Below are 27,304 nucleotides of genomic sequence, written 5' to 3' on the forward strand. Positions count from 1 at the left end.
ATGTTGAGTGGTCTGCGTATCAGCCTTAGGCATATGAAATGTCATTACTACAATTTAATCATTTTCAACAAGGCACGGATTTCTCTTTGCCTTCCTATCTACATCTGCTCTTCTCTCAAACTCTCCTTTCCTCTTCTCTTCCCCCATGACCTACTGATACATTTACTATACAAGTTTGTCTCAAAGCATAACTGTGAGATTAGATTAACACCAGACTTACAAGGGGTGAGGCCTTGGCATGCTGTATTTTTAACAAGTCGTCTAAGTGATTCGTGTACACAGCAATATTTGAGAACCATTGGTAAGCATTAAATTATAGTCTGGTATCATCCTAGTTCTCATGCTGTATTCTTTGAAAGTTTTAAGCATACAAATAGTTCCATGATTTCTTTACTTTCAAACAAATTACATAGTTTAAGTAACATTAAGTTTAATGAAAAAGTTGGTGTGTATATAGATATAGTGTTAAGTGAAAAAAAGTATGTATGATATTCTACCATTTATAGAAAAAAATGGGAACATATATATGTATTGGCATGTATATACATACAAACATCTCTGGAAGGATAAACAAAATATTAGCAACAGTGGTTACTCATTACAGAGGGTAGGAATTGGCAGATGGGGAATTAGGGTTGGGGAAGGACTTCTCACTTTGTACAATGTTTTGCTTTTTAGTGTTTGAACTATTTAAAACTTATGTTTTTAAAAGTCAGTAAAATTTAAAGACCGATGTATAAATCATTAACAAAGGTTATCCTAGTAAAAGATCAAACAAAAGTGTTATAGCATAGGAAAGAATTTACTTTGAAAAAAATGTTCTATATATTTTACATTTTAAAATATTATTCTTCAGATCAACTGTAAGCTTTTCATATTCAACACAACAACACAGTCCTGGATTGAAAGGGGCAGAGGAGCTTTGAGACTGAATGACACAGCAAGCGGTGATTGTGGAACATTCCAGTCAAGACTAAGTAAGGAATGATTTTGTAAAGCAAGACACTATTTCTCAGGGTAATATTTCTAATGTAGTTGCATATCATTTTCTGGAGATGTGTTATAAAATATGTCAATAAGTCAGACTGTTGAAAACAATATTGTTTCTAATGTGCTATAACAGCTTCCTGTTTAGAGGAGGTTCTGATGTCAGACTGCATGGGTTCCAGTTCTGGCTCCCTGAGTGACTAACTGGAGACCTTGAACAAGTTGCCTGCCCTAGTTGTAGCAGTTTAAAATGGGGATAATACCAGCCTATGACATATTGAGTGACTAAGAGAAGTCAGTGAGATAATGCATGTAAAGCATTATAACAGAGCCCAGCACACATCTAAAGAGTAATCAGATTCTTATTTAAAGAACTATGATGCAAATTATTTTAAAAGTGAAAATAATTTTTCTAAAAGAGAATATTCACCCTATAATTTACCCTTGCCATTCTAAACACGGTGTGTGGGTTGGGATGAAGTCAGTTTTCAAGGAAATACAGGTGTGTGGTTATTGAATCCTGCAGACAGAGTGATGGTTAGAATCTGGAATCAATTAAAGTGAAAGATTCAGGAGGTTATTTGCACCCAAAAAGATGTTTCTGAACAACTGGCCATTGTTCAGAGACCCAAACTGAAAGGGAGCCCAGGCAGAGGTCTGGGTAGGGTGGATAGGTTTGGTTTACTAGTCAATATTGGGAAGTCAAAGGTGTGTAGGAGACCACAGACAGACGTTGGATCTAGGTATGTGAATATTTGTTGAGTTTCGGCTGTCAATCTCAAGAAATGGGTAAGGAGTAGAACTCAGACTCAGAAAATAGAAGCAGTACCTTCAGTTCTGTAACTGGCAAACTGGTTTCTTAATAACCCAAGTATTATTCCAAACGCAGGTAGGAGCCGGTTGTTTTCTACTCTGGTTTAATTCCACTCCTCCCACTGCCTGCCAAAAAAAACACAAAACAACTTTTCTTTTTATTATACAGGTAATACACATTCATTATAAAAGACAGAAAACATAGATCAACAAAAAAATTTTTAAATCACTCATAGGACCTATCTCCCTGTGATAGCCTCTGTTAACAGATTATATTCTTCTGGACTTTGTTCTCTATATACATATATTTAAACATATATTGAAAAAGTGATCCATGGTGTTTATATTAGTTTATAACCTGATTTTTTCTTTTATATAGTATACCATGATCACCTTTATACATCAATAATTAACTTCATTATTCTTCTTGTTTTTCTTTTTTTTTCTTTTTTTTTTTTTGTTGTTGTTGTTGTTGAGGAGCCCACTGGCCCATGTGGGAATCGAACCGGCAGCCCTCGGAGTTAGGAGCATGGAGCTCTAACCCCCTGAGCCACCGGGCCGGCCCCTCTTTATTTTTTTTTTCTTGTTTTTCTTTTTTTTTTTTTTTTTTTGAACTTCATTATTCTTAATGGGTTTATAATATCTTGAATAGATATACCATCATTTCTTTAACTAATTCCATTTTCTGAATTCTTAAAGTTTTTGTTTCAGTTTTCTCTATTTTAAACAGTTCTTGGATAAATTCTTCAGGCCACTAGGTCCTCTAAAGGAGATCTAAAATTTTAATCATTTTTAATATTATAGTAAAACATATATAATTCCAGCATTTTAAGCTAAAAAAAAAGTCCTCTAACATAAGCCCACTTTGAAAACCAAGTTGTAATCTAGTCAAATTACAACTTAATAGTGAAAATGCAGTCTGAAAAACAACTACAGGGTGTACTTTGCTTTCAAAAATGGCAAATTCCCCTGGAAGGTTAAGAATCAACTGTTGTGTAGTTTGATATATTTACTTTCCTATTTAGTTATGCGCAATCAGGGCAGCCTGAGGCTGATTCTCAACAGCAAACTCTGGGCTCAAATGGAGATTCAAAGAGCGAACCACAAAAATATACGAATAACAGCTACTGATTTAGAAGACTATAGCATCAAAGTGTTTTTAATTCAGGTAAGTAACAAATTTCAGTGATTGAGGATTACCCTCCCCCCTACTATATTTATAGATCTCTGCAACTACTGATTTTTTTCATTTTATTATAATAACCTGTACCATTGGCAAAAAATCAGCCATTCATTTTGGTTGTTTACAGTCTAATACAAGACCTGAATTTTATATGAAATTTAGAGATCAACACCAAAATCTATAGTAATCAATTTGTACCTGTCCCAAACATTTGTATTGATATACACCATCAAACCTCTATCTATATCTTTCTTTACTATTGAAATTATGTCAACAATATTACTAAGTTACCAAAGGGACTATTATCAAGATTGGCTCCTAGGAAGCCAGTAGAATCCACATCCTGATGCTTATACTGAATGCTGAAATTGAGAAGGCTTTGAGATGACTAGAAAGGAATCAGTGAGAAATGGAAAAACACAGGGCAAGCAAGTTAAAACAACCAGTCCAACAGCACATTCCAATTCTGGACATGAGTCAATCTCCAAGGAAACAGGATGGGAGCAGAGCTTTAGTTGTTCCCTGTAGAAGAAATGCTTGACCTCAAATACAAGATATCCAGGCACAAGAGAGAGAGCTGGCAGGAATCAAGTCAGAAAAAAGGCTTGGTTTCCCCTGTGGGCTGAGACCCAGAAGACTGGAGAGGACTGAGTACCCAAGTGATTTCAGGCAGAGGGTCACAATACAAGTAAATTGGCATCCATATAGTAATGAAAAAGAAGTTGGCAAGTGACTACTGGTGAAAAACCAAAGGTTTTATTAACTACCAGTAAGTGCACTGTTAGGTGTAAATGGTGTTGAGAATTAAGATATTAAAAGTAAGATGATGCCCAAACCCTGTTTGCCATTTGGGGAGGTAATATTTGACACTGCCAGGCCAGATCCTTTTGGCTTTGAGTGGCCCATAACCTACCTGAGACTGAGACTAAGATTGACAATGTTTCTTATGGTTAGATTCTGCTGCTCAGTTCCTGACTCATGATGACTTTTTACATTGTAGAATATTGTTTTTTAGAGACAATCAAATAAAATGCAAATAAAAATCACCTAAAATTCCACTCCCAGAGATGGTCAACTTTTAACATTTTGGTCTTATACTATATATATATTTGTGTGTGTACATATTTACATATGTACCATACTGTACATACCGTATAACTTTTAGGTAAGTTATTTAGCCTCCTTTAACCTGATTTTACTCATCTGCCAAATAAAGATAATAATAATATACTTTATAAAGTGGTTGAAGAAAAACTAAGAAAATAAAAAAACAGAAAATAGAAAAAAACAGAAAAAAAAGTGGTTGAGAAGATTAGATAGCTAACATTGATTGTGAAATACACATATGTAACCTTTTCACTTATCAATGAAAATGAGTATTTAAGGCAACTTAAGAACATGCAAATGAAAAAATATAATTTAAGACTCTTCTCCTGAAAGTTGGCATATAGTTGGTTCAACCTTCGGTTCTTGGCTGAATGTTTACTAGCTCTCTGGAGGGTTCGCAAAGAGAAAATTTTTCAGGTTTTCTTTGAAATTGTGAAAAGATACAAAAATGTAAACTACTGCCAATGTTACCTCAAAGATCACTGACTTAGATGACAAAAACCTGGGACTCAAGTCCCAGCCAATTTGCCAACTAGCTGTGTAATTTCAGACAAATCAGGGCACCTTTCTGAACCCTAATCTCATCTGTAAAAGGAAGAGGGAAACACGTATACATTGAATACCTGTGCTACACACTTTTGTTAATATAAATGGTATACATAATTATAGTTTTATTATGATTGGATAAAAATAACATAACCCTAAATGTTATACCAATGGCATTGTTACCATGATTTTTTTATATTGATAGCAATCATAAAAATAGCCTAGAAAAGTATTGAAAACAAGGACTTCTGATGTGTTTATGGTACAATCTCAGAGACTGTATTATCTAATGAGCTCTGCTTTTCCACGGAGCTGTGTGGCTTGCAGGGGATGTCTAAGCCAAGAGATGTAAATGAAATGGATGTCTCCTCCCACAGTCCTACAATTTTCTACAGTGTAAAATAGTGGAGGAAGGATGGTCTTTTACCAACTTAAATTCAAACAGAAATTTTAAATCACAAAATTTCACTTTTTCCGTTTAAAAGGCACACATTGGGACCTCTTGTAAAATTACCCACTTTAGGATTCAGTTCGGTTCAAGGTAAATCGGCTTTTTACCCTTTAATTTTTAGGGTTATTTACATTCTAGATTTATGCCATACAATCCCTTCCTTATTGATAGTGAAAGATTAAAAAGCCATAAAATGTGGCTATTTATTAAGTCATTTATATTCCTAGCAAATTAATTTTCCTCATGCAGGCCAGTGCCAAAGATACTGGGTATCTGTATGCAGCAATACATCATCGTCTTGTTGCTCTTAGAAGCTTCAATAAGCAGAAAGACATAAATCAAGCTGAAAGCCAGTCAGAAACGGTCGTCCAGCAATTAAACTGTGATAGCTGTGATGAGGATGAGGATGATTTCATCGGAGTAACTAAAAATAGATCAGGTAAGTAACTTTCCTTTTGTTAGGTCTGAGGTTTAAGAAAGAAATCTTATGCACAATCCTAATATATGAAATAGATTTTTAAAAAGTGGAGATTATCTGTTTCAAGTAGTGGGGGTTAGAGCCCTAGCTGTTTGGATCCGAGCAATAGGTTTGAAAATCTGTCTTCTATATGTGGCCTTCATTAGGATTTTACCAAAAATTAGCCTCATCATGATGCCTGCATATCACTCACCTTTAAATTGCATAAAAGACCATATTTACAATTTAAAGTAATTACAGTGCTACCCAGAAACTAACCATTTATTCATATGTCTTTTCAGTTCTCATTCTCCTAATATTGGCTATAATAAGAGAAATTAGAAATACTTGTAATGGAGCCACCAGGCGAATCTGGCTTGAAACACTGAAAACCCTGTTTAGGGTTTTGGAATCTGTCTAGTACTTTATTTTCAGAGATTGTCTTTGCCTGAGGCAAAAAGTATTATTTCTTTTATTGTGTCAGGATTCATGAATTGAGCAAGGTTGAAGTAGAACCAGTAGTAAACAGACTTTTAGATTTCAGTGCTTGTCCTGATGAGTGGATTTAAAATTAAAGTTCATCATTATTTTTGGAGAAAAACATTGTCAATAAGCCCAGCTTTCTTATATAGATGTAGTTATTCTAATAAAGTCATCCAAATATTTTCAGTAATAGTTTCATTAAGCCCTAAATTCTGCTCTACAGAGGAATGAGTAATATACTTACAAAGATAGTATGTTAGCAAGCAATTTTCCAACTTTTAATCATTTAAAATCTCAAAGGTACTTTAATCATACAAATTTAAGAATCCATCAAAGAACAGAGCAGAACTTAATGAAATATCTTCCTTTGCCTAATACTAAAAATGTAATCAAGAGGAAAAATGCACAAAACACGAAAATCAGGATCATAAACTGCTTAACTCAGTGAATTAGAGAACTAAGTGAATATGACTTTTATTGTTATTATTAAATGACTTATTCTTTGAAAGCTATAAAATTATTTTTATATTATTACAATATTTATATTGTCAACAATAAAATAGGGTCTTATTAGAAAATGAGTTGGTATCCATTAAAAATGTTAACTTGAAAGAAGGATTAAATGGCAAAGTTCTGATCGACAAATGACCTGTGTATGGAATCTATATTTTATTATATTCCATTTTAGGAAAGGGTAATATGCAATTATCTCCATAGATGAGAAACAATGGAAGTTAATGTCGATCATATGACCCCGCCTTCCCCTCCATTCTTTCCTCCTTTCATTTAGCACCTTCTCCAGGAGATGCTGCCTACATTTTTTAAACATTGTTGCCCATGAATTAAGGAAAGGTTTAATGATCTGAAAATGTCATGTTTAAAATTAGCAACATTTGCAAATGTTACTTATAAAAATATAAATTCTATAGATTTTATTTCCTCACCAGTAAGCATATTCATGAGTATTCATGTTCACTTGTATTCAATAGTAAATCTAATCTGAATATAACATTGTATAATAAAATATTTTACATTTATATCACAGATCCTTCTAGGTGGACCCACAGACAGTCGGTTGCCTGTTCATGAGTGCTACCTACCATAAAACATGACAACATCTGCAAAAAGCTTGGCCACTTTACTGAAAATGCTAAACCGTCCTAACTAAATGAGAAGATTCTATTCATTCCTTGAAGAGTTTTTATAGAAAAGTTCATGAAATATAATTTGTTGCAATTAAAATGTTTCTTTTATGTAGTCTAATAATTCTGAGGTTTTACATTTTGAATACTGTGGAGAAAATGACAGAATTTAAGAAATACATGGATTTCAGAAGTTCAAAATTATGATTTTTGAAGTTAATTTAGAATAGGATTTGATAACTAATTTGGACTCTTCATCACATTGATGGATATAATAGTTAAAATGATAAATTGCTGAATTTGATAAATATCTAACTAAAATATTTATTTTTTCAGTCATACATTGTCTGGCCATTAAACAAATATTTTTAAAAATTTCTAGTCATTTTTTTTAAACCACTATAACTGCATAATAACATTTCATTAAAGCATGTTTTTCTTCTGGGAAATGTGTATTTTCATTTAGCCTTTGGATTTCCTAACACTATAAAATTATATATTCATGGTATGAATCCCTTTAAAGAGAATATGTTCTTGGACTTGTATCCATTGCACCTTGTGTATGCTTGACTTATGGTCAGTATCTAATTGTTGCCGAAGGAATGAACAAAATACATTACCTGTGTATCAAAACACTGAGTATACCAAAAGTAAAATATGTTAACTTGTCCTTTGCTTTATTTATGTAATTAAATTGTCATTAATATTCTAGTAGGTGTGACTATATAGAGACCTTTCTTAAAACAAATATATAGAGCCAAATGAATTTTTTCTTAAATGCCATTATTATGGTAGACTACGGTAATTTCAACAATCATGCAACAAAGTTTTAATGCCCCTCTTTTGATTTTTGTTTCAGAAACACTTAATGAGTTACACAAGAAAATTAGTCTCAGTGCTTCCAACTATGTTTCATTTTTCAATCTACTGTGATCACCCCATCTTTTCAAAATGACTTTCGATTCTGATCCTTAAACGATTCTCCTGTTAGAGGCATCTTAGTCTGTTCAGGCTGCCATAACAAAATATCATAGACTGGGTTGCTTAAACAACAAAAATTTATTTCTTACAGTTTCAGAGGCTGGGAAGTCCAAAATCAAGGTGCTGGCAAGGTAGGTTTCATTCTGAGGCCTCTTCTCTTGATTTGTAGGGGGTCACTGTGGGCTCACATGATCTCTTCTTTGTGGGAGCATGGTGAGAGAGAGAGCAAGCTCTTTGGTGTCTCTTCTTATAATCTCATCAGACCAGGACTCCCACCCTCAGACCCTCATCTAGCCCTAATTTCCTCCTTTGGTAAGTTAGAGAATTACCAAAATTTCTTAATTTCTGCCAATCTAGTGGACATAAAAGGCAATTTCATTTTTACCTTAATTTGTATTTTTTTTGATTTCTAATAAGGTAGAGTATCTTTCATTCCTTATGTTTCTTCCAAGAAATTCCTGTTCATAATTTTTGCAAAGCTAATCATGTCATTTTCTACTTTTAGAGACTTCCTAGCATATACGGGATAAAAGCCAAGTCCTAAGCATAGATATAATACTTTCCATGTCTTTTTCCCTGTCTACTTTCTAGCTTCACCTCCTATGGTTGCCTGCCTCCCTCTAAATTCTCTAGGATTTCAGAACTGCTATTTCATTGCACAATACCGTTATGGAATTCCTTTCTCACTCTTGCTGATTCTGGCTAATACCTACTCATTCTTTAAGACTTGGCTCATGACATTTCCAGAAAGCTTTCCCTAACTCCTCTTAGGCTGAGAGAAGACCTGTTCCTCCAGCTGTCTATAGCATTCTGTGTATAACTCTACCATTGCATAAACTTTATGCTCCGTAAGAAGGCAGACTACCTTTTATTTATGATTTTATCTCCTGCATCCAGCAGGATGCCTGGACCATAGAAGGCAATCAAATAATTTGATCTCCATTGACTTGTGTTGTGTGTATAAGGCTCAACAGTAAGATAGAAATAAGGATCTGAAGCTCAGGAGGCAGTTTGGGCTAAAGATACTGGTAGTAGCTAAAGTCATGGAAGGGGAAAGGGACTAATATTTGCCAAGAGTATACTTTGTAATGGGCACCTGGCTAGGCATTTGTACATATATTTACAACTTTATAAGGTAGCTATTATATTTTATAAATGAAGAAGCAGGATCAGAAAGGTTAAGGAACTAGTCCAAGGTTGACAAAGGTAATAAATAGTAAAGCTGGAGTTTGAACTGAGGTCTTTTAAAATCCAAAGTCCAAGCTCTTTAGACAATACTGAATGAACTCGTGCAGAAGAGCAGAGAGAGAAGGAAAGGGGAGGGGAGAGGAGGAAAGTGAGAGGAGGGGAGGTCCTGAAGATGAGCCTAGGAAGAACCCCAAAACGGGAAAGAGATGGGAGGAACTCCATGAGGTACTTGTGTGTTAGAAGCCAGAGTAAAAAATTTCAAGAGGAAATGATAACCATTTTAAATACCACATAAAGATCAAGTCATTTAAGGGCTGAAAATGTCTTCTGAGTTTACAATCAGATCTTTGGTCACCTTGGAAATAGCAGTAATGAGTGAGGTGTTGGAGAGAAATGATTACAACTGGTTTAGGAATGAATAGGAGGCAGGGATGTGGCAATATGAACAGATTACTCTTTCAAAAATCTTAGCTGTAAAGAGAAGATAGACAATATGTAAAAAGCTAGGTCTTAGAAAGATGATTTTAAATAAATTTTAAAGCTGTCATTGATATGAGCATGTTTAAATAATGAAGCGGAAAATTCAGTAGAGTGGGAGAATTAAAGATATACTAAAGGGGGAAACCTGATGGAGTAATAATTTTGAGGAGGTAGAAGGGGATGGGATTAAAAACTAACAGTGGACAAAGGGATATCCCAACTGAGAAGATGTCAATGTAGTTAAATTTGTAGCTGGAAATGGGGGAGATCCAAAAAATTTGAGTTCCTATCTGTGAAATGAGAGTAAAAGAGGTCTGAAATTTTACAGATGCAAGACCAAACTCGTAGACTGTGATCCCAAACTGGTTTCCTAGATTCATTATTTTTTCTGTCAAACAGATCAATCGACATTCTCCTATACATCCAAGTTTCAAACCTGTGTCATCTGTGATTTCTCCTTTTTTTACCTTCCTATATTTAATGAATTACAAAGTAAGAATAGAGTAAGAAAGAAGAGTAAGAAAGAACAGAGTAAGAAAGAACAGTAAGAATTGAAAGGATCTTGAGGATGTTCAAGTTATAAATGAGTAATTCACATTCCACAGAAATTTAGAAGTGTGCTTAAGTTTCTGCTATAAGTCACTATTAGCAGATGCTTATGGCAAATTTCCTGGCGAGAAGGGGTCAGTGACCTACTAAAAAGAAGACATCAGACTCCAAGGTGTATTTGACTCCATGTTGTATATCCCAGTTTAATATACTATGTGGCACATAGTAGGGACTCAGTAAATATTCAGTAAACGATGAATGACTATCAGAGGTCGTGGCCAGCCAAAAAGTAAGAGTCACAGATTTAATCAATTTGGGCTCGACAGAGCCTTGGTATCACTCTAGTACTGCTCACTCATTTTATAGATGAGAAAACTGAGGCCCCGAAAGATGAAGTAACCTGCCCAAAGTCCAAAAGCTACTTATTGATAGTGCCAGGACTACAGAGAAGCAAAGAGGGTGCCAAAACAGGCGGATCTAAGGAGCAGGAGGGATAAATACCAGGATGTGCAATTTCCATTTGTGTCTGCTCTTATAATAGCATTTTCTTTTATTTCCATTACTATTCCAACAGCACCCAAGTCTCCCTTCCTCTTCCTGTCTCCAACGTGGTCAATATTCCAAAGCCAGATCAACAGTCACCAAACACTGCTTTTAGGACTCATTCAGCAGTTAAAAAGCCCTCAAAAGGCTAACTACCTATATTATGAACTTAAAATTACAAACATTTTTAACCCTTCACTTTTGTCTTACTTTTCAACCTTATCTCCCCATCTAGAAATGTTCCCCTTGGCCAGACTTCTCTAGGCATTAACCTCTAACTTCCTCAAAAGCTACCTACTGTGTTTCCCTGAAAATAAGACGTAGCTGGACAATCAGCTCTAATGCATCTTTTGGAGCAAAAATTAGTATACGATCCAGTATTATATGTATTATATTATTATTATATGACACCCAGTCATATAAGATCAGGTCTTAATTTTTTCTCCAAGAGACTCATTAGAGGTGATTGTCCGGCTAGGTCTTATTTTCATGGAAACATGGTACCAGCTGCTTTCGCCCTCTGGGGTGTTTTGGTGGTCAGCAAGGGCTTCAATCTGTGCAGTCCCACAGGGCCCCATGCTTAGATGGGCCGGGTGCTCAGCTTACTGCCCTCTGCTGTTTTGCAACTCTTAATTTCTCAACAGGGACTTCGCATTTTCTTTTTAAACAAGGCCCTGAAAATTATGCAGTTGGTCTTGGGTCAGTCTCTCAGCCCCTAGCCCGGTGTTGTATCAGCCATCCAACATGCGTTGGTTAAATGAACGAACAAAGGGTCTAGCGTCATGTGCAATAATGAAAGGGTCTAGACTTCTGTGGTCCAGTCTTATGTGCACTAATGAAAAAGGAAAGTACTCCAACAAGGAGTTGCACGCACATGCCTTCTCTCCAGGCGCTTACAACCCCACCCACCGCCCATGCGCCTTCTCAAACCGGTTCCAGCTGGATTCCTCACAGGAGCTCAAACGCCAGAAAGAATCCCAGCCCTCTCCCTGGCCGCAGCCAATCCCCACAGCTCCTTGAGTTCCGAAACAGCAGCGTGCTCTGATTAGCTGACAGAGTTGGTCGGAGAGGCTGATTGGTTGGCAGAATTAGCTGGGCGGGGTTGCACCCGCTGGAAAGTGGGTGGAGCGGGAGGTCTGTCCCCGGGTGGCGGAGCGGCCACTGCGCAGGCGTGGATGGAAACGGATCCACAAACAAACAAAACCCACCACCCTGAAGGCTCCAGCCCTTCCCCGCCCACCTTTACCTTGTGTGGGGTCTCCCCACTCCCTGTCGCCCGGCTGACCCCGCCCCCGTCAACGTCTGGGCACGTCCCCCTCGTGGTGCGGGCCACGCAGGGCCCTGCACTTAACCTCTGGCCGCCTGGCTTGAATTTAGAGGCTGGGACAGCGCGGGCGGCGCGAACCCCCGGCGGCGGGCGGCGGAGGAGGGAGCCCGGGCCTGCGTCCTCGGCCGGGCCGACGATGACTTGCTACCGAGGCTTCCTTCTAGGCAGCTGTCGTCGCGTGGCGGGCGGCCGGGCGGCGGCTCTGAGGGCCCCGGGCGCCGAAGGCCCCGCCGCGCGGCCGCGTCTCGGCAGTGACTGCGGCGGCCGGCGGCACCTGGGGCACGGGCAGCCGCGCGAGCTGGCGGGCTGTGGCAGCCGCCCCGACGGCGGCTTCCTCCCGTCCCGGGTGGTGGTGGTGGCGAAAACCACCCGGTACGAGTTCGAGCAGCAGCGGTACCGTTATGCGGAGCTCTCGGAGGAGGACCTGAAGCAGCTGGTGGGTCCCGGCTGCCCTCGTTGTGTGTGGGCTCGGTCGGGCCCCGGGGTGACCCTCCTCCCCAGGCACCCTAGGTGCATTGCCTGCCACGCTCGCTGTCCCCACTCCCTGTGGCTTCGCTCGTAGCCCCCTGCCCCTGCCTCTGTGTGTGTGTGTGTGTGTGTGTGTGTGTGTGTGTGTGTGTGAGTGTGAGACAGAGAAATTGAGAGGGAGAGAGTGACCGTGCAGAGGCCCCCTTTTCCCCCACGGTGGGGTCGTCTCGAGGGGGCCTTGGGGGAGGAGGGGCTCCCACAGTCAGAGGGGTTTGGATTCATTTGTCCTCGCCACCCCCACCACCTTGGGGGTGGATAGCAGCAATAGGCCCCAGGAAAGGTGGGCCGGTGACTGACGTCGGGACGCGCTGGGAACAGCTCCCCAGGCCCGGAGACAGGGGGGCGCCGCTGCGGGAAGTGGGAAAGAGGGCGACGGTGCCACGGACACACCCCCTTTTACTCCGTAGGCCTGCGAGTCCTGGGACACTCCGGGCAGCGGCGTGGCGAGCCGTTTCCAGGCTGGAACGCGGTGGTCAGACCAAGTTCTGGCAGTTTCTTTGAAAAGCACAGGTGTCGCTGGTACTGGGACGGGCAAGGAGGAAATTTGACTTTGAATATATGTTACGTAGAAAGGTCTAGACAAACGGCAGGCAGACCTGGTAATTATGAAATAAAGAGCCTACGTCTATAATGTAGCAGTATCGCCACAGTAGACTTGATTTGATACAGGTATTAATATTTTTGCAAGGTATGTAAATCCACCCAAGGAAGAAACCCTGAATATTATCCCCCTTCCCTCTCCTTTTGAAACTTCTGATCCCGTGTCCTCATTCACCAACTTGAGGAAAAGGAGAGTGACGAGGCTACTACGAACAATATGTCCAGAAAAATCTCCATTGGAAATCTCTTATTGTTGACGTTGGGCAACAAAAGGCTTTGGAATTAATTGCCTATTACCATAATCTTGTAGAATTCTGTACAACGGTAGACAGCTTGTTCTAAACGATGGTTTGTAATCTTCAGCAATTTTTTTTGTAACATTTTGTAGAGGTATCCAAATAAAATTGTAAATTATCTTTGCATAAGCACTGAATCTATTTTCAGCGTTAAACTTCTTGATTCTTCAGTCAGTTCATTGGAGAGGGGCCCTGCATTCATCTGATGGAAGTGCTAGGTGCAGATTTTTCTCTCTTTTCCCTAAGTGTTTGAAGGTGACAATATATAGAAAACAGTCGTCCCATTTAAAGACTAAAGCAACAACAGTTTGAGCAGGAAGTTGGAGTAGTTAAGTTTGTGTTAGGGTGTGAAATTGGTGGTGAGACAGGGAGTCAGTTCAGAAGGCAGGTGTTTTCTGATTTTGAAAAGAGGTATGTCCTTTGGGTTGTAGTCCTACTAATTTTATGAGATCTACTATTTAGAAATTGTCAAATGCTATATACCCATACATATGTTCTTCATACAACTTTATGGAAGCCTTCCACAACAATGAAAACAAAACAAGCATGTTCACAGAGTGGAGGATTGGGGGGTCAGGAGCTTGGAGTTCTAGGCCCAGGTTCTGTGTAGTTAACTTGTTAGGAGTCCATTTAACTTCTCTGGGCCTTACGGGTGAAAACAATACTTTTTGTGAGTACTGTCGGTTTTCAAAGTGCTTCCACCTGTTTCAGTATGTGGAATACTAGGGTTGGACTAGCTAGCCTCCAGGCCCTAGAAAAGCTGGCATTTTGAAACTGGATAACTTTATCAAGGACTCAGAAAAATGGGTGGCATCTAGATAGATTAATTCTTGGACCTCCGAACTAGATTGCCACTAATCAAAACTTTTTAAATGTAACCAAATAAATCTTTAAAAATCGAACTGCCTAGCGTACCCTCTCAACATCTGAAGAGAAATCTAACGTAAATATTTGTCTATCACTAGGTAATGCTGTTCAGGGTAAGAAAACGTTGAAGTAAAACTTCTGGACTATAGAATACAGTTTTGAAATAGTTGTCATTTCAATTAAATTTTATTGTGTTAGTTCCTTACTGATTTGAGTTTTATCATTTATGTCAAGGTCAGTATTTAAAATAAAATAGCATTAGGTGGAGGCCAGACAGGTCAAAGAATACAAGGCTGTGTGAAGTTGTTCTAAAATGGGATTCTGTATTACAAATGAAAAGGTGATTAGCATTGTTTTGCCATTTTTGGGGGGGTAAAAGATAGTAAGGTATATGAATTGTGTGAATTGGGTATAAAAGAAAGTGGCTAAGTGCTTACTTGAGTCTTCTGGCACCATGGCTGCTTTGTCTATAGTGTCATGGTAACGGGAAGTTTTATTATCAGAGGGTTCTCTTGGTGGCTGTGGTGGTTGCGGTTGTTTTGTTGCAAATTTATCTCTACTAGGTTACTGGTTAAAATGGAAAATGAGGGGTGGAAAGCAGTATTTTCTATCCTGAAGGCTCATGGTTTTCTAATTTTGTAGAAACAAATGATCAGAGGAAATACTTCTTAGTTGATAGAGCATGTACAAAATAGGTTTACATCCTTCAAACTGTGTCAAAGTTTGATTTTCGGTTACTCTTTCTTATTGGTTACCTTGCCTAATTTTTAAATCTTGGTTTTCCTTTCCCCTAACTGATGAATGACTTTTCTTGTGAATAGAGGATTTCTAGAAAGGATTTTACCTCTACTGACTCATGACTATGCAAGGACTAATTCAACTATTATTACAATTTACTCACATAAGAGAGATAGATAGCTATTGGCAAATGTGGAACTTTTATTAATAGGGTCCAAGAGACTCACAGATTATATACCTGTAGATGAATCAAAGCTAATTGGAAAGGGTTTTGACATCGTAATCATACCTTATTGGCCAAAAAGGTTTTATTTAAAAACATTTTTATTTATACCAAATAAGAAAGGAGCAGTTTCCACTCTCCTCTTACCAAACCCCAAATCTTATAACCTCAGATGCAACTCCCTGTAATAGTTTCCATTATTATAATTATTTTCAAAATGGGATAGAATAATTTTCATTTACCATTCCTTCTATTATAGGGTTAAACTATTCCTAGTTGTTGCCTTCTTAGCAGATTTGGGAGTTGTAATGCCTTGGATTTGGTTTCCCTTGCTCTTCTTCCTGAAAACAGTGGTGTAGCTTGGGTTGTGGTTCTTGGGCAGATACTACTTTTGCCATGTGGTGTGCAATGAGTGTAGTGTATGCAATGTGAGTATTTATCAAATTAAAGAACATGATCTGGAGTGCTGCCAGAGCCTTCTAACAGAAACCTCACTCCTCTCAAATCTTCCAGACACAGGCACCAGAGTGGTCTATCTAAAGTAAACATCTTGGCCACTCTTCTGTTTAGAATGCCTCAAAAGCTCCCCATAACCTGTAGGGTCACCTAGAGAATTTGTTAAAATGCAAATGCCTTAGCTCCCTGTAAGAGTCTGATTCACTTGTGAAGAATTCACTGTCTGAACCACACCCTTAAGGTTGCTGACTCAGCATTTTTTTAACTGGTGCCCAGGTCTGCAGGTGGTCCCTGGATCCCACTTTGAGAAACACCGCTATAGGTGAACCTTTGTGATCCTTAGTGTGCCAAACAAGGCCCTTCGTGAATTGACTCCTGTCTACTGTTGAACTTCATTTCTGAATTTAATTTAATTGATTCTTGTCTACTGTTTCATTCCAGAAATAATCTATATATTCAACATAGTGAAATATTCTTTTTCTTTGTCTCATCTCTTTTTACTCAACAGCATATTTATTTAAGCTATTCTGCACCTTGTTCTTTTTTCCCCCAGCAGTATGTATAGTACTTCATTGTGTGCAGATGCCTTAAATTTATTAAAATACTTTCTGTAATTAATAATATTTGTGTTAATTCCTATATGTTTGAATCAAGCTGTAAGGTAAATACCTACAACTGGAATTGCTGAGCCAAAAGGCATGTGCATTTGAAATTTTGATAGGTAATTGCCAGATTGCTTTCCTTAGAGGCTGTACCAATATATACCTTCTCCGGGAATGAAGGTACTTGGTTTTCCATCAACAGTTTATATTTGGGGGTCTTTGCCAACCCGGTAGTTGAAAATGGTATTTTAGTGTGGTTTCATTTGCATCCCTCAGTGTTTTTACCTTTGTAGCTCCCTTTGCTTTCAGTGCCCCTCCATCCTCTAGCCAATTCCTCTTCTTCTTTTGAGGTCGAGCTCAAACATTACTCTCACAGGAAGTCATCTGTGGTGACCTTGCTGTGCCTCTCTCTGGCCACCAAGGTTGTGTTAGTTATTCTTCACTATCTTCTTCATGATACTTAGGTTTTTTATCTTTCCACTTTAGAGCATAATCTGTGATGATTTTCTTCTCTAGACTTGAGGTCAAAGACTACATCTTATTAAATCATATTGTAACTATATGGGGTCCGCGGGAATACAGAGACGGGAGAGAATAATACAGTGAAGGGCAGAAATGAAGGGGAAAAGAAGACCTTTGAATTTTTTTTCTAACTTTTAAGGAGACTTTTTAGTGATCTTATTAAAGTTTAGATTTTCAGTTATGAAATATTTCTACCATATAAAACAGTTTCAAAAACTGACTAGACTCCATGTGTTGAACTATCTAGACTTGACAGATATTCATTTTGCTATATTTACTTCCGGGGTTTTGAAAGGAAATACAGTAATGACTAAAACCCCATCCTTTCAATTTTCCCCTTCCCTGTCTCCCTAGAGGTAACCCACTAGCCTGAAGTTGTTATATATACCTTTCGCATGCATACATTATATTTATTAATATGACTGTGTCCATAAAAAGTATAATATTTTATGCCTTTAAAAAGTTATATCAATAATATCATATTATTTAGAATATATGCCTATTTAGAAATTTGCTTTTCTTCATTATTGGTTTAGAAACTTATCTATGTTGGTACATGTTGATTCATTTTAACTGTTGTATAGTATTCCATTGTTTATATAGTTAGGTTTCCAGTTTTTTTCACTGTTTTTTAAAAATGCTGCAATTAGAAGTACAAATAACTTTTCCATAGGCATTGAAACACCCCCTGATTCCCCACATTCTCATCCCCACATTCTCATCAGCACTTGGCAATGCGAGGAGAGTGAAATAGTATCTTTCAATTTTAGGATATTTTAATTAAATATTGAAGAATAGGGAAGAATTTATATGTGAAAGGGGAGAGAACAGTACTAGCAAGATAGTGGTGAAATTCACCTTTTTGCCAGTAAAAACTCAAATGTTTTTTACTATAATCCGCAGTCAAAAGTTTTACCACAACTTAGTACATACACTCATATTTGAAATAAAAGATAACATGAAACAATTTAGTCTTGTTACATGTAGTATGGTTTATTTTCTCTTTAATAATAATGCTGATGTGATTGATGTAGCAACCATTGTAAGAGCAGTTTTACAATTAAGTTTGCAAACTCATCCTAGAAAAAGTGCTACATACCTCATTGCTGAATATCACTATGGTCACCTTTGAAGTCTTCCCCTTGGGAAGCTATGCACCAACACCAGAGCCTAGTCCACCCTTCAAAACAATTTTGGAACTCTTTCTGGAATGGCCATCAGAGCTGTCATCATATTACTCTTGATGTCCTGAATGTCATCAAAATGTCTTACTTTCAATATTTCCTTTATCTTCGGGAAAAGAAAGAAGTCATTGGGGGCCAGATCAGGTGAGTAGGGAGGGTGTTCCAATATAGTTACTTGTTTACTGGCTAAAAACTCCCTCACAGACAGTGCCGTGTGAGCTGGTGCATTGTCGTGATGCAAAAGCCATGAATTATTAGCAAAATGTTCAGGTCATCTAACTTTTTCACGTAGCCTTTTCAGCACTTCCAAATAGTCAATTTGCTTAACTGTTTGTCCAGTTCGTACAAATTCATAATAAACAATCCCTCTGATATCAAAAAATGTTAGCAACATCCTTGGAACAAGTTCGCGAACTTAACTGTCAGGCCTTGTATATTGAGGCTAAACATGTAGGTTGGACCTTATAAGGTGTTGGGTGTCATGTGAAGGAGTTGGTTTTATTTTGTAGTGGTTTTCAGTTTTTAGCAGCAGCATACAATCCTTGATCAGCCCTACTCTCCACACAGGAATGTAGTGATGAGAGTCAGTTTTTTGAGACTTTCGCATTCTGGGAGTAGTATGAAAGCAGGCTTCTGGTAGTGTAGTTAGGTTGGGGACATGGGAATAAAAACTTAAAGAAAAAACTGGTTTAGAAATTCTGGAAGCAAGCTGTTGCCTGAAACCAGATAAGAGTTGATATTGTCCAGAACTGAAGCAGTGGCATCATGAATGTAAAGGACAGATTGGGGATACAGTTTACACATTATAATTATTGGACGTCACCACTGATTGGCGGTGGAGATTGAGTGTGAGGGGAGAATTAAAGGTGACATCTGGGTTTATTCTGTGGACTAGGTAAATGGAAATATTGTTAACTGATACATGGGACTCGAGCAAATTTGAAGGAGGTGTATATAATCAGTTTTAGATGGTTTGGGGGAGAGGTACTTGATCTACCTGTGGGTAGACATAAAGGTAAGGACTTGAAAATTTGAGCCTGTAGTGCAAGAAAAAGCCTTGAGCTAACAGTATAGATTTCATAATTACTTTTGTATACTTGGTAGATCAAGTCCCTGGAGTGAGGAGGTAACTCAAAATGAAGTGGGAGCAGATAAGAAGCCAAAGATGGAACCTTGAACAATACCAACATATCAGGGAGTAGGTAAACAGAATTAAAAAGATGAATGCAGAAGTGGGAAAAGAACATCAGGGAAAGTAAAAGAGCCTGGGAGAAAGCATAAGTGGAATAGAAATGATCCAAAATAAACACCAAATATTATATATCTAAAGAAATACTTAGGATTCACTGCACTAGGCCTGATCATGCTACGAGAATGTAGTTTGCTTTCTAGCTGTTAATTAGATGTCACTAATCCTTTTAAGGCAATTTTGAGAAACAGTACCATTTAGTTAAGTGTGTAAACGTTTAAGAGTGCTTAAAGTATGCCCAGTGAGTTTACATATCAAATTGTCATTGTCTCAAAAGTTTGTGCGTTTCTTGTGTTACATTTAAAAAGACCTATTGACTTCCCTTACTGAGCTTTCATGGAAATCACATTGAGTACAAAGTAGTAACATTCAACTGATAAGTAAATTTGTAAGAAACTCAGTTTTGGTCAAGTAAATACGTCTGTGATAAAAATGTTTGGGCCACTTAGAAAATAGCATGCCTATCACATTTGACCTTAAGGTATGGTAAATTTCTGTTCATTGAGAATCCTTTTTTCTTTTCATGCTGTATTGTGTTTTAACATCAGATTTTCCTTGGATGTGGTGATGTTGGTTTGGGGAGATTTTGTAGGAGAAACTATTGCTTACACTGAAATGTGTCTGTTGATTTTTTAGATTCACACTACTTTTTCCATGTATCCTGGTGAATGATCTTTTAAATGAATTTTTTTTTTTAAATGCAGATAGGAGCTAAAAGAAGGTTTTGGGAAAAAATAAATAAAGCCTTTGTCACAAATATCTAAGATGCAGCTTTGCAAAATTGAGACTGTTCTAAGTTTCAGTAATTTCTCTAACCTAAAATTGTAAAACTTTTTACAAAAAAGTGTTTTTTTGTCTGATTAAAGTGTTTTTAAATCTTTGAAGTCTTATTTTCAGAGGAATAGCTTGAAATGCTTAACAGCCTTTGAAAACTTTTTTAAGTTTCAAAAAACTTAAAAATGTAAGGGACACTTGAATAGTGATTTAAGACTAGTTGATGCTTTTTACGTGATTTTTAAAAATGCCTTATCTTGTGTCGGTTTAGTTTAGGCAGTCCATATTAATGAAGCTTCCTGGCCCAACCAGCTTGATCTTTAAAGAAAACAACTAATATAAGAACTTGTATTCTCTAAATTTATTGAAGCATGAGTTATTAGACAAATAGTTCACTAGAAGAAATTTGCATGAAATGCAAATGCATGAAATGACATCTGTACTCCAATATTAGATGTTCTGATGTGAAATGAACTTTGTGTTTAGATTTGGAATTTTCGAGTTGTAGGAAAACTTATTAAAATCATGGGAAATTTCAAGATTTTTTTAAGTTTTCCAAAATTATTTTCCCCATAAATTCAACCCCCTTCGCTATCTCAAACCAAAATTTCCTAACACTCAACTGTTGAGTAATCTTAATTTTCTGAGAGTTAGGAAGTAAGCACCAAAGCTTCTGAACCAACGGACTAGAATTTACAGTACCCACACAGTAGGATTTACATCTTGTTCATGGGTACATGTTCTATATTGTCCAAACCAAAAATTGGAACATAAGATAAAACTCTGGGCTGGGGATTGAAGTCTGAGGGCCGTTTACCCTTAGCTTTTATTTATAGCAGGTTGGAAGCAGTAAATTTGATAAAAGTTATTCCAATAGACTTATTGTACATTTGAATTAGTTCTCATTAACCTTAGCAATTTTCAGTGCCCCATTTAATACATTTGAGCTCAACTAATGTTTAAATGAACATAGTAGGCGCTCAAATATTTTTATGAATAAATTTAATTTTGTAGAGCTTAATTTCTGGCTAAGTGTTCACACTCTTGAAATGGTCTCATGAGCTATAATTGTGACAAAATAATACAGCATGATCACTAATCTAGAAAATCAGAGCTTGACATTGAGCATATTAATTTGAAATCCCTGTTAGGTATCCAAGGAAATATGTCAGATACACAGCTGACTGCATTCATTTGGAGCCCTAAAGATAGGCCAGGGTAAGAGATAGTAGTTGGGAGCCATCAGCATCTAGCATAAAGATCTATTTTAATGAGAGTCTTAAACTTGAGAGTCCCCTGGGAGAGAGGAGAGATGAAAAGCTTTGTGATCCATATTTTTTGGATACTGTTAGTGCAGTTTTAGTTGATCTGTAGTTGGGTAATGATAGTAATAATCTGAAGGTTAATGCTATGTTCATCCATATTCAGAAATTCTACTCTTAGAGCAGTTTTTCAAACTTCATGTATGTTGATTTGTGGATTAAATGAAAGCAATTATTTCCTTAGTCCCTGCTTTCCTTAAAAAAAAATTCTTGTCATTGGTTTGCTCTGTCTGAATATAATGAGACTTATATCTAGGCTTTAAACTGCTGTACAGGCTGTGTGATCCAGTATATCTTTGTGAATTGTCATCTGTTAATTTTCAAATAGCCAAATGGGTTGGTCCTCAGCTCTTTTGAGGAACATACATTTCCTTTTAGATTACAGGATGAGGGCAAAAGTATTTTAAAATTCTTAACCCAGTACTCATAAGATTGGAAAGGTGGGCATTAAAATATTAGCACAAATTATCTATCTTGGGGTAATAAGATTATATGTAATTGAAATTTTCTTTATATATGCATCTTTCATGCTGTTATAACCTTCTTTAAAAAGTAAAATACATATCAAAAATGCTATCTAAAATTTGGTTTTACTTTATAATTTAGTAAGTAATAATTTAAAACAAAAGAATATATTTAAGATTTTATTTTGAACAGGTACTTGAAAAACTGATTTTGTATCATAAACAGATAAGGGCTGGGAATTTGGAGAAGAAAAAAAAATAACATGCTTTTCAATTCCAGCATTTACTCTGGTGGACAAATTTCCTACTTGGTTAAATGGATGTTCGTTGAGGACATTTCTAAACTTCTCTCCCAACATTTCACTTTATGGATTATTTAGAAGACATACTTTAAAAGGAGAATATTAATGGTAAAATAGTGACATAAAATATCACTGTAATAGACTAAGAAAGACAATTCTTGAAGGGTATGTTTTTCTATCTAAAAGTTATTCGTTCTGAGGGAGCTAACCAGGACAGATTGCATAGAGTAAATGCCAAATAGAGTTCATAAATCTAAACGCAAGCGAACTGCAACTCCAAGTGGAACAAAGGTCAACTAACTGCCTTCTAAAATATTAGTTTATCTTTGGTCTTCAGGTAGCCATATGCAATATGTTAAAAATCCATTTAAATAAGGAAAACACTCAAGCTGTAAAACATGCACATTTTGAGATACTGTTGACTACAGGATTCAGGAAACTTAAAGCTGTATTAAAACCAAATTATGATTTTCTGAAATCAACTTTCCAGTTCACTTTAAACAACTTTCACAGCTCATCATTAAAATGTGCCTTCCAAAAAAAAAAAAAAAAAAAGTCCCGTTCTATTTTACAGAGGACTTTTTAAAGAAATATAATATGTAATATACATCATGTAATAAGATAAAATTTGTTTTATTTTGATGTAGCTTGCATTGAAAGGCTCTAGCTACAGTGGACTGCTTGAACGACATCATATTCACACCAAAAATGTAGAGCATATTCTAGATAGTTTACGGTAAGTCTGTGGGATTGGACTTTGGGTGGGCTTTTGTATTCAGGAATTCCTGGTTTTCTTTTTACTAGCAGCTAATCATTAAATTTTTAATCAATATTGCCATTAAAAAATCATTTTAAGAAAATTATATTGTTAATGGACTTGATTATTATAGTGTTTCTAAGGGAATTTTTATCGTATTCTGAAAACTGCACAGATTTTGAGTTATTTGGTCTGCTCAAGAAGTGTCTTTTCCACAAAGAATTCTGTACACAGCAGCTTTCAACTGTATGTGTAATGTTTTATTTCTTAAACAGAATACTGGATTATATGGGTGTTCATTATAATCTTTGAATGTCTAAAAATTATCATTATAGAAATTGAGTTACTTTGGGACTAAATGTAATCAGTGAATAAGCTTATGTGTATACAAGAGACTCAGTGTGAGAACATGCAAATTAGAAAGCTTTTAGTCACTGTTCCGGTGTCTGGCATTTAGCGACTGTTTGCTGAATTTAAAATAATGGCTCTTCAGTTTTATAATAAAAAATTGCCTCTCAAGGTGTTAGTCTTCTGGGCTATTTTTGTATTAATGAATTTTAGTATTCAAAGGAGTAGAGAAAGTGAAATGAAATTCTAGTCAATGTTGCTATATGTCAGGAGCTATAAAGGATGTTTTTAAAGCACGTAGATTTAGGGTGGTCATTAACTTTCAGTTTAATCATATGCTTCCTGACTTAACGTAGTTAATTGGCTATTGTAATTAGGAGAAAATGAAGCTAATCTTACAAAGCTAAACATTAATTTGTTTATAAAACAGAATTGTTTATTTTACATATCCATTGTAATAATCTACCTCAAAAAACATACTCCTTTATGTTATTAGTAGAAATTTGATATACATATAACCTTTACTTTTTTGTCTTAGGAATGAGGGAATTGAGGTTCGTCTAGTAAAGAGAAGAGAATATAATGAAGAAACTGTTCAATGGGCTGATGCTGTCATAGCTGCTGGAGGTAATAGTTTTACAGAAGTAAAGATGAGGGAACACAGAAACGCTCTTTAATGCTCATATTTCCAAACACCCTGTGGTCAAGCTGTAATGAAGCCTTCAGTGTCTCTTCTACGAAGAGGTAATTCTGTACCCAGCAGGCTTCAACTGTATGTGTAATGTTTTATCTCTTAAACAGAATGCTGGATTATATGGGTGTTCATTATAATATTCTTTGAATGTCTAAAAATTGGAATCATTATAGAAACTTAAGTGAATTTGGATCTTTCGGATCAGGTTTAAAAAGATCTGCTTACATAACATTTCCCTCTTAGTGAATGATGTTACTGGGAGGTTCCACGCATATATTTGTGTGTGTCTATTTAAGGGATGAATATCGCTTCAAATACGATTCAAAGGATTTGTTGTAACTGTATTTTGGTTTATTATGCCAGTCTTTAAAAAAAAGTTGAAATTGTTGATGAGTTTACTGAGATCAGATAAATTCCATCCCTTTCTGGTCCCAATATGCTTACACTTATTTTTTCCTGAGCTTTATTATTAAGTTAGTGAACATTTTTTCTGAACATTTTTTCTAAAGCTTTAAATTGACAACATTTGTTGGAGAGAAAAATCTGAAGTGGGACGCCTTGTTGGATATATTCTCATTAAAATAAGTTATGAATTTGGAGTGATGTTATGAGAGAAGGAAAGAGAATTGGTTAATAGAAGGTATAGGATTAGAGCAGTGGTTCCCAACTGAGGTATACTACTGGCATCTAGTGAATAGAGACCAGCGATACTGCTAAACTTCCTGCAGTGCGCAGGACAGCTCCCCACAACAAAGAATTATCTGGACTAAAATGTCAGTCTTGCCACTGCTGAGAAATCCTAGATGAGCGTGGGAGCGATAATAGGAAGGGATAGTGGGCAGAAAGGAAGTGGAGCAGACTGAGGCAGTTAGGATGTGGTGGGGGTGTGATTGTTAAACGTACTAGTGTTCCAGTGATGTTACAAACTAGATTTATAACAGCCTGGTTATGTCTTCTGTCCTTTAGGTGATGGCACAATGCTTCTGGCAGCAAGTAAAGTCTTGGACAGACTCAAACCAGTCATTGGAGTAAACACTGATCCAGAGCGGTAAAGAAAAACATGTTCCTTTTTGTTTGTTTGGCTTTTTTTTTTTTTTGGCATGTTATGCATACAAACATTTATGCTTTGCTTTGTCGAGTATCTGTTTATGATGCATCTTAAAATTTGGAAGCTCTTCTTTATTTTCTGTCCCATAATTACATTGCAGAGCTCTGTTGCTACAGGGAGTTTACTATGGTACATAAAGTTTAAGTGGAGGCATCATTGCTCTTGGCTATCATGAGCGTTAGAACTACATTCCAGACACATTTCAGTGATGAAGTTTAGGCTTGTAAAAGTGATCTCTACCTCTAGTCGAGTTCTCTTTTATGTAGTTGTTTCTAAGGAAAGAGCTAGTGTTTTTAGCATGTAGTATGCACTTAGCTGGCATTGGTGGTAGAAATTTTGATATAGGATGGACACGTCCTCACATCTGACTTTCCAGGTAGTTTGGGAGTAGGGTCTGTGGCAGAATCGACCTGCCTCTTGACCTAGGTGAGTATTCGTGACCTGTGGTATTGTCGAAAAGGGTTGAGTTAATATTGTTCAATCTTCTGTCCTTCCTCATGGCTCTCATCTACATTCCTGGTTATGCCGCCACTGATTTTCTGGTGACTTCACTGGCTTAATGAATAGACCAAACTGTATTGTCATTTATTTTTCTTTTCTTTTCTCAGCTTCACTGACACTTACCCTCATTCTGTTCCAGCCACCCACAGCCGTGACCATACCTGGGCTTTATGATCATCTGGAATCTCCCATCTCTCAAATCTTAATTCCACACTCACCACAGCCTCCTGCCTTAACAGCAGTCTCATGCCCTCAATCCTACGAAATCTGCCCTTTGACTTTTAGTGCATCGATCCCTGCTATTTTCTTAATTCTCCCCTTCTTTATCACTTTTTTTTTTTTTTTACAAATATCTTAAATATTTTGTATCATTATCTTTCTTCTTACTTCTACATCACTCTGTCATCCTTTCTATTCCTGTATCAGCACTGCTGATGCCATCTGCGGGGGAAAAAAATCCCAGAAACTCTGGCTTGGTGCCTCCAAATTTACTTTCAATTGGTAGTTTCTAGCACTTAGAACTGTGCTCTCAGAGTGTCTCAAAAAAACCTGCCTATGGCCCAAGTCGTGTCTTTTCCCCATTCCCTGTGTTAGCTACTTCAAGAATGGGTCTTCGACTTTTGTAACCTCCTTCCTTCAACATACCCTTCTCTTATCTCATCAAGGAAATGAAAGTCACTGGATGAGCTTAGCTCATGCATAAAAAAAACCTTGACCCGTCGTTTGTCGCCTTTTTTCCTCTTTCCCTTCGCACATGGTGCCTTTCAGTCTAAAAATGTAATATTCCCACCTTTCAAGAAAATTTAATAAATCCTTTACCCTGTGTCATTCTCCTGATTATTGTCCCTTTGCCTTTCCTTTACCCCTGAGCTTGGTGTCTCCACTTCTTTCCTTCACAGTTATTCTCTATACCTTTGCAGTCTGTCCTGGATTTGCCCATCCATTTCATTGACATTGCCTTTGACTTACAAACTGGAGGTATCCTGGTTACTGAATCTACTGGACCTTTTAGTCCCTGTCTTACTTGATTTCTGGGAAATTTTTGGTGCTAACTGCTGCCTTGTTGCATTTGTACTTCTTTGACAGTTATGACGCCCCTTTTTTCCAATCTCTAATGCTACTTCTAGATCTTATTTTTTGGTCACTGCTTAGGTACTATTGTTTTCATATGTCTATTTTCTTCTTCACTGTCTATCTTTTCTCTACAATAACTGATTCATATCTATAGTTTTAATTTAGATCCTGGTGACTCCAAAATCTTAAATCTATCATCAATCCTGCTTCCACTCTTATTTATAGTCTCTTTTCCCCACTGCAGCCAGAGTGATCATTTTATGAAAGTTTGATAATATTATGTGACTTCTTTGCTCTAAATCTTATGGTTGTTCTCCATCTAACACAGGATAAAATCTAATTCTTTACTATGACTAGGGTGAACCACTCATCTTGTGCGAGGGACTTTCCCAGTTTTAGCACTATAAGTCCCATGTCCCAAGAAAATTGTCAGTCACAGGCAAAACTGGGATGGTTGG

General features: G+C 37.1%; 2 protein-coding genes across 9 annotated transcripts in view; both read left to right on the forward strand.

The window, feature by feature from the left end:
• Window positions 1-7,881, forward strand: part of RANBP3L (RAN binding protein 3 like) — a 45,428-nt gene extending 37,547 nt beyond the window's left edge. For 3 of the 6 annotated variants that reach the window (XM_081053789.1, XM_081053791.1, XM_081053792.1), the window contains 4 exons: window positions 857-977; window positions 2,826-2,968; window positions 5,337-5,526; window positions 7,073-7,848. In XM_081053789.1, coding sequence (XP_080909915.1) covers window positions 857-977; window positions 2,826-2,968; window positions 5,337-5,526; window positions 7,073-7,116 — 498 coding nt within the window. In that variant the 3' untranslated portion in view covers window positions 7,117-7,848. Of the gene's footprint in view, window positions 1-856; window positions 978-2,825; window positions 2,969-5,336; window positions 5,527-7,072 lie in introns of all 6 variants that reach the window. The other 3 variants (XM_081053788.1, XM_081053787.1, XM_081053790.1) reach the window with 2 other exon arrangements.
• Window positions 7,882-12,067: 4,186 nt separating this feature from the next.
• NADK2 (NAD kinase 2, mitochondrial) overlaps window positions 12,068-27,304 on the forward strand; it is a gene marked incomplete at its 3' end in the record, with an annotated part of 43,884 nt that continues 28,647 nt past the window's right edge. For all 3 annotated transcript variants that reach the window (XM_081054198.1, XM_081054199.1, XM_081054200.1), the window contains exons 1-4: window positions 12,068-12,673; window positions 23,012-23,100; window positions 24,008-24,096; window positions 25,130-25,211. In XM_081054198.1, coding sequence (XP_080910324.1) covers window positions 12,086-12,673; window positions 23,012-23,100; window positions 24,008-24,096; window positions 25,130-25,211 — 848 coding nt within the window. In that variant the 5' untranslated portion in view covers window positions 12,068-12,085. The remainder of the gene's footprint in view (window positions 12,674-23,011; window positions 23,101-24,007; window positions 24,097-25,129; window positions 25,212-27,304) is intronic.

This window comes from Rhinolophus hipposideros, assembly GCF_964194185.1.
Source record: "Rhinolophus hipposideros genome assembly, chromosome: 7".
Classification (NCBI taxonomy): domain Eukaryota; kingdom Metazoa; phylum Chordata; class Mammalia; order Chiroptera; family Rhinolophidae; genus Rhinolophus; species Rhinolophus hipposideros.